Source organism: Festucalex cinctus, chromosome 1 (assembly GCF_051991245.1).
Source record: "Festucalex cinctus isolate MCC-2025b chromosome 1, RoL_Fcin_1.0, whole genome shotgun sequence".
NCBI lineage: Eukaryota > Metazoa > Chordata > Actinopteri > Syngnathiformes > Syngnathidae > Festucalex > Festucalex cinctus.
This window is the reverse complement of record NC_135411.1, coordinates 37,054,822-37,062,870: the sequence shown is the minus strand read 5'-3', so window position 1 is coordinate 37,062,870 and position 8,049 is coordinate 37,054,822. Positions and strand designations below refer to the sequence as shown.

The 8,049-nt window shown below is 40.1% G+C and overlaps 1 protein-coding gene across 1 annotated transcript; it reads right to left on the bottom strand.

Annotated features, from left to right (window-relative positions):
• Positions 1–318: 318 nt before the first annotated feature.
• LOC144025626 (uncharacterized protein C7orf57 homolog) lies at positions 319–4,308 on the bottom strand. The gene is made up of 7 exons (XM_077531910.1): positions 4,009–4,308; positions 3,723–3,769; positions 3,348–3,515; positions 2,320–2,419; positions 2,120–2,240; positions 751–830; positions 319–543 (listed from the first exon to the last, which is right to left on the bottom strand). The coding sequence occupies exons 1-7, from the start codon at positions 4,017–4,019 to the stop codon at positions 456–458; spliced, it is 615 nt and encodes a 204-aa protein (XP_077388036.1). The 5' UTR covers positions 4,020–4,308; the 3' UTR covers positions 319–455.
• Positions 4,309–8,049: the final 3,741 nt, after the last annotated feature.

Below are 8,049 nucleotides of genomic sequence, written 5' to 3'. Positions count from 1 at the left end.
ACAATTGGCACTGATAGTGGGACTTTCCCTACCAGTATGGCAGCTGGCAGTGCATTCTGGGTAATCTGAAAAGGTTGTAAATTGTAATCCTGTGTTTGTGACACCCCGATATGCATATTTCCGAATTACGCATTAATCACAAGCAACAGTATGGAAGTAAACGGTAATAAATAAACACTGAATACCGTTTAGTTGGCCTGAGTTTACGTTTCTCCTCCGCTAATTTATATGAAGTGAGGAACCCTCAACATCCTGAACCCAGTGGTCTGTTTCTGCTGTAACTTACGATTTACATTGAAAAATATATATATTGCTTCATTTTGGTTTGAAGTCATTTTATTATCTCTGAGTTAGATGCATCTTGAAAAGCAACACGACAAAAGTGCCTTCACATTATAATGATTAAAAATGGAATTGCGAGTGAACCGCACAATTATGTTGCACTTGACTCGGTCTCACTTGTCGGTGGTTTCTTCCTCATCTACGTAACCAAAACTCAACAGCTTTGACATGTTGATTGGAGAGGTTTTCTTGGTAGATATACTGTGGGAACAAATAAATTGTAAAATCGCTTGTTTCCCCGCCACAACATTCACAAAAAAAAAAAATCAGTTTAATTGCAAAAAAATGATTATTACTTTTAAAATGAATCTGTTCTGGTACTGTATGGGAATTCTATGAGCAGCCAGTTCAATGTTACAATGCAATGGCGCCCTCTTGTGAGGAAAAAAAAGAAGAAAAAAAACTTACGTCCTCCTGAATTTGCTCCCCACCTCGTCTGGACAGGCCGACTGCCATTGCACCAACGGTTTGTCCGGAACTTTGTTTTTCTGCCACACACGACGTCACAGTGTCTTAATGATTTATTGTTAGGACAATTAATTTATCTTATGTGGTCATAATCAATCATCCATCCATTTCTCTCCATCTCTCCCTCTCGCTCCCCTTCTCCGGTTGCGGGGATTTGAGTAATTCTCTAATACTTTTTGGAGATTGTTCGATGACAACAGCATCGAGGGAGAAAGACACAAAATGTACACAGCCCTGTTGATTGGTTTCTGTGGTGTAAACAATATCATACATTGAGGACATTTTTCTTCACGAGTTTTTAGGAGGACGAAGGGATGATGTGATTATATTAGCAATGCATGCACAATTTTAGAGATTATTAGTAGAACCTGCGTGTGATGTTATTTGAATACCGGTCATTGTAAAATTATTATTATGAAATCTGAAGTCGATTTGCTTCTGGTGATCCCGGCATTTGCAAATGTAATAGTTTGATAAAGCCATCTTTGTCGTCTTGACTTGTTCAAATGCCTCATGCAAAATGAGTCATGACCTTGTCATTACACCTTTATTTTTTGGGGTTTTTGACTCAACATGAGACTCGGCATTGTTTCAGTGTTGTATGGTGCCTGCTGTATTTTGTGCTAATTTGTTGATATTTATTTTTATTCACTTAGTTACTTATTAAATTACATACTTCTTGTGTTAATTTATTATTTTATTTACTTACTCACTTCCTGTACTTCCTTATATCATTTTGTTATTTTGTTTTACCTATATTTATTGTATTTATTTACTCCATGGCGGCACGGTAGTCGAGTGGTTAGCACGTCCGCTTCCCAGTTCTGAGGTCTCCGGTTCGAGTCCAGGCTCCGGCGTTCCTGGGTGGAGTTTGCATGTTGTCCCCGTGCCCGCGTGGGTCTTCTCCGGGTACTCCGGTCTCCTCCCACATTCCAAAGACATGCATGGCAGGTTAATTGGGCGCTCCGAATTGTCCCTAGGTGTGCGTGTGAGTGTGGATGGTTGTTCGTCTCTGTGTGCCCTGCGATTGGCTGGCAACCAGTCTAGGGTGTCCCCCGCCTACTGCCCAGAGGCAGCTGAGATAGGCGCCAGCACCCCCCGTGACCCTTGTGAGGAATAAGCGGTCAAGAAAATGGATGGATGGATTTACTCCATGTGCAGCACTTTGTATGCTACTATGGTTGTTTGAAAGTAGTTTTTAAATAAAGTTGAGTTGAGATGAGTTGAGACAAGACTGCACAGAATATTCACTTGATTGCTATTCTATATTACCCGGTAGTCACTTAAGGGCGTGTGCAATGATATATACCTTCTCTGTGCGAGGGCTTCCACCATCCCTTTCCCATGTGGACATGTTGTCTGTCCAAAAAGGAGGTAGTGGCCTCTGTGAGGAAGTGCTCGGGGGTTTCTTCTCTTTTGTGCAAATGACGCTGATGATAAAACATGGTATGATATTGAATGGAACCTCGTTTATTCAAAGTCTTAGACCTGAAATGAACTGAGACGCACCTTAGGTTATCAAAAGCTTCTATTGGACCGTCCAATAGCGCATCTGCAGAGTCGAATGAGTTGGTCTTGGGTGGATGCGGCTCTTCATAGGACAGAAGCCCTGCAGAAGGAAAAGCATGTGTACAAAAAGACACTTCACTGCAGAAACGGTCAAGATTCTCTCTCTCTCTCTCAACCAGTCTGTATAGACTGTTGTTGTTGTTTTTTTAAATAAAACAAAACACCTTTCAGAGTGGCCTTTTATTGTGAGCAGTCTAAAGCACACCTGTGCACTAATCATGGTGTCTAAATCAGCATCTTGATATGGCACACCTGTGAGGTGGGCAACTTTGAAGATCACATTAAGCTTTTACAATTCATCTTCTGAAGGCATCAGCCAAAGCTTGGTTATTTTATTGTTGCTCCTTGTGGTATTTTCTTGCTTAAATAAGGTTATATTACAGCAGTGGGAAATTTAATTGAATACATTTGTGTCATTTCAATGATGATTTAATATTTGCCATTTTGTGTGGCCTGTGACAAGTAGTTTATTGATAACTTATCATGGATGTTATGTTATATCTCAAATGCTATTGGTCACGTAAAGAAAATTATACCTTTGATTAAGGTCTTCTAAACATTTTGAAATGTTTTTTCCCCCCTTTCAATTATTTTTGAAAATTAGTCTTTACTCTTAAAGCAGATCAATGTAGAAATTTGCCCAATAATATCTTGACAATAGCCTTTTTATTTAACCATTTATGACTCAAACATCTTCTAATTAGCAGATTGGCATCAGAATGGGTACTCCTGAAAGCCTCTGGCGAATAGTTTTCAGACTGGATTTTAGCAATTTTACTCTTTTTTTTCTTCTTCTCTGCTTTGCTAACGTTAACTGTTGTGTTTGTTGTTGCTTGTTGGTGTTGTATCTTTGCTTGTGTAAAGCACATTGAGTTGCCTTGTGTATGAAATGGGCTACAGAAATGAAACTGCCCTGCATTGTCTTGCCTAAAATGGAAATCGAGGATATTGGGGGAAAATGCTGATACCTTTATGGCCCCCTTGTTTGGCAAGCTTGACGTAGTCAGAGTCAGTGTCAAGAACTCCCATCCTTTTCCCAATCTTCGTCTCGTTACTGACTGTGCTGATAACCGGGGACAGTCCAGGGATTTGGGATATCTGGCCTTTTATTATTCCATGGTATCCTTTTTTCCCACCTGGGATGTTCAAACAGAACACACACAAACACGCATGCAAATTTATCGTACTACCACAGTTTATTTAAAACATTGCTACCTATCAAAAAATGTCAGGTGGAAAATGAAATGCATTTTCCCACTGGATGGAGGAGGTCACTGAAGGCAACACTGTAAGGTTTGTTCGGCCCTGACGTGCACAATACTCGTATAAACTGTTGTACTTGCCAGATTTCGCCGGTTGAACGTCGGTACTCTTGACCTCTTTGGGATTTCTAGCAGAGACGGAAACAAAATCCAGCACATCACCTTTTCCGATGTGCGCCAGGGTGAGCTCATTTAGCATCAGTTGGACTAATGATGTTAAATGGCTCTTTTTAATTCCAACAGTTGTGCAGGAAAAAAAAAAAACAGACAACCCCCCCAAAAACAACAAGCAAACAAACATACATTTGCCCCTCAAATAACCAGAAGAGAATCCACGCCAAGCTATTGGTCGACTTAGTTTTCTTACTTAGAATTCATTTTGGACGCAGAGGAAAATGCCCGATAGCACTGATGCGCGGAATCGGTTGGCGTCCCGTTGCTGTGGAAACGTGGTCTTCTTGCGCCTGCTCACTTGTCTCGGCATAAACTCAAACATATAATTGTGATAAATAACGCAGCGTTTCCACTGATAGTTATGAAGGGCATCGTTCTGACGGGGTGCTGCTGCATGTGAGTGCTGCGCGATCGTTTACTTTAATTGTTCTCGCTCAAGGACACATGCAGCACACAAATGACAGCGAACAGACAACATGAAAGAAGCGTCTTCAGGTTTAGTGCCTTGATTTCCGCTTCGTAACCTGACGTCGGCACGCGTGCACGCGCGTATTCACGGACGAGGTCGTCCATTACGTGACTTCACGGTCGTAATCGTTCACATACCTTGTTTTGAATTAATTTGTCAGTTCGCAGATTTCTGAAAATAATAAACATGTTTTTTTGGCGGATGCGGTCCTCAATTTAAATAAATAAATACATACATACATACATAAATAAACAAATAAAAAAATAAATAAAAAAATAAATAAAACCGACTGCTGTGCCATCATTGTCTGATTTATTATTAAATTTGGAACGCTGTTTGTATTATGTGCAGGTCTCTTGAACTATTTGGAAATAAAAAGATAAAACTAAAATAAATAAACAAAAATTTAATTATAAATAAGGATTTGTGTACATAGATTATTATAAACATAAAGTGTCATCTTCTGCGATTGGCTGGCAACCAGTCCAGGGTGTCCCCCGCCTACTGCCCAGAACCAGCTGAGATAGGCGCCAGCACCCCCCGCGACCCTTGTGAGGAATAAGCGGTCAAGAAAATGGATGGATGGATGGATGGATGCAAGTGTCATCTTTTGGGATCATGGTAAAGCTCTGTTCTCAAAAAGAAACAATTAACTGAATTTTTAATTACGTTTTCAAGTGATTGACAGGTGATTCTATTTATACCCTTGCAAAAAACGGTTCCGCCTCATTGAGTATCGTTCCGGATTAATCACATTAACAACATAAACACATTCAGTTTATAATTTCATTTATTTAAAAATTCATGTCAAAACATGACTGAATTGGTTCTCCCTCTCCTATTTTTGAAAAAGTATTTTACTAGTGTGGATGACATGGTGGATGACTGGTTAGCATGTCGGCCTCCCAGTGCGAAGGACCTGAGATCGAGTCCGGGCTTCCTGGGTGGAGTTTGCATGTTCTCCCGTGCCTGTGTGTGTTTTCTCGGGTTCTCCGGTCTCCTTCCACATTCCAAAGACATGCATGGTAGGTTAATTGGGTGCTCTGAATTGTCCCTATGTGTGCTTGTGAGCGTGAGTGGTTGTTTGTCTCTGTGTGCCACTTGGTCCAGATCTTCGATACAGCTGACTGTGGACAGCCCACATCATTGGCAACCATACGTGTAGAATTACCTTCTTCAAGAAGTTTGATAATCCTGTCTTTGGTCTCAAGAGACATCTCCCTTGTTGGAGCCATGATTCTTGCCAATCCACTTGGTCCAGAAGCCATCCAAGGTGTGATTACTGCACTGTTTTTAACTGCTAACGAGCAGATGTCATTTGAGGCAGGTGCCGAACTAAGGAAAGTGGGTGTGTCTTTATTTTCTGCTAAAAATGGAGCGATTCCATATTTATTTCCCTGCACTTGCTCTATAAAAGTAACATTTACTGACCAGCACAATGTTTTTTCTTCATTTCTTTTAGTGTTTCTGAAAGCCAAGATGTTGCACTTTGGAATGACCTTACGACTGTTTCATGCTTTTTATCTGAGTTTGATCTACACAATAAAAAGTGCTCGTCCAAGACTGCTGAGTCCATGCTTTTTGCTAGGGGTAGTACAAAAAATAAGGTGGTTCACAAAGGTACAGATAGGAAACAACAAAGTCCTAAATCCAAGTAATCAAGACAGGGGGAAACGGCAAAACATGGAATTGACAACGGACCAATAAGGACTCAAACAAAAACCTGAGTATAAATACATATCAACTAATTACACAACAAGTGACACCTGGGCAGGACACAGGAGGTTGAGGGAAATGATTGGCTGAACACAAGGTTGTGGGATGACAAGCACAGGTGTACGTGATCACACTAAACGAGAAACCCAGACAAGAAGAAAAACACAACTGAAGCGATCAAAGACAAAACCTAATAAAAACCCAGTTACTACTCACGCAAATTTAACAAACATAAGCTCGCGGTTCTCCACTATCGAAAACGAAACATCTCTGTTGCTCTCTCTGCAACACTTTAGACTCTAAAGTGTTGCAGAGAGAGCAACAGAGATGTTTCGTTGTTGTTTCGTTGTCGTGCATGTACAGCCATAACCAACGACTCATGCGGTGGGCACTGCTGGGTCAGGACTTGAACGTAAACATTTGTGACAAAAAGGGTTCGGAGAACGTTTTTAGATACAAAATTAGTTCAAATTAACTAATGCAAATCAGGTACTGTTTAAATTGTGTTACCTCGAGAAAATATTGAAAATAATTTGACCATAGAGACGTGTTCAACCAATGTGGGTCCTCTAATTAGCATCACAGCTATCTTTAAATATATTTGTTAGCAGTCAGTCGGTCTATTTATAAGGTGACAAGTATAGTCACTGTGCTGTTTGTGTACCACACTAAACATGGACCAGAAGATGTGAATGAGAGAAGAGTTGTCCCAGGTGATTAGAAAGAAAATTAGAATCACTTTAAAGGTAAAGTCTGTAAGACCATCTCTCAGCAACATGATGTTCATTTGACTACAGTTGCTTTTAGTATTAGAAATTTGCGATCCACAAGACTATAGCCATTAACCAACCTCCTTGGACATAGCCGCAGGAGGAAAACTGATGATAAGTTGAAAAGATGGACAATATGAATGGAAAGGGGAAAAATTAATCGTAAAAACATTGCCAACCTGCAGTATCAGCCTACTTTCCACATGAGGATATTTGTGAAGTTCAAACACTGTTCCACCATGACCGATAATCATTTGGACGTGTATAAAAAAAAAATAAAATGTTTGGAGACGCTATCATAAGTTTGATAGCTTGTGTTTCATGTGGTGGATGTTGAAGTTACGCCCCCACCCCCCCCACCCCCCCCACCCTCCACTGCTTTTTAAACAATCTCTTTTAATCACAGTTTGATTTTGTCACAAGAATAGAGCGACTAATAATTATGAATGTAAGAATTCTTGGGAAGTGAACCGCTGCCCTAAATTAGGAATCCATGAAGACCAGCAAACAAAAATGTTATTATGTGACAACGTGCCTGGCCTTTGCCACGTCGCCTTCCAGTCGCTTGTGGCTTGTTACGAGTCGACATCCTCAACTCAGTGTTGTCTTGAATCTAGACCTTAAAATAGATTAACTGATCGCATTTACTTTGATACTGAGTTGTTGTGAGTTCAGTTGAGAGTTCAACTCAAAACATTTGCAACTCAAATCATCTTTTCTCCATTGAAATGAATGTAAATGCAGTTAATCTGACCCAGCATTCCTCCAATAAAAACAAATGTTTTTAATGAGGAAAAGTAATAAATAATGTATGCCTGAGTACTATTATATATTGAGTAATGCTGTTTGTATTAAAATATGTTACTTAAAGCTGCTCAACGCAGGAAATTGTAAATTGACTATGGAATCGCTGCTGGCACATGTGGCCGAAAATGAAACTGCACACTCCCTTCTTAACGTACACGTGCACACATGACATCACATCCGCAGACAGAGGGCAGGAAATTCAAACCCGAATCCAGTTCAAAATCTACTGGACAAGGGCCATTGTGAACAGTTAAGGTGTTAATCTGATAATCAGAAAATGTTTGATTCATACATGGTTGAATAAAAAAGGCTATTGTAAAACTATTTGGGGGAAAATTCCTACATTGCGCAGCTTTAAAGGTTTATAGCACTGTAACAGAAAGCATCTGTACTGTTAGCATTAAGCTAGTGGACTCAAAGTTCAAGATAGCTGGTTGTTTTGAACACAGTAAAGCGCTTATGACAGCTAAGG

Excerpts from the sequence above, each read along its gene's own strand:
- LOC144025626 (XM_077531910.1), bottom strand. Across the intron at positions 3,516-3,722 it reads CGTTCAACCGGCGAAATCTG|GTGGGAAAAAAGGATACCAT; the intron begins GCAAGTACAACA and ends TGAACATCCCAG. Across the intron at positions 544-750 it reads GGGAGCAAATTCAGGAGGAC|TATATCTACCAAGAAAACCT; the intron begins GTAAGTTTTTTT and ends TTGTTCCCACAG.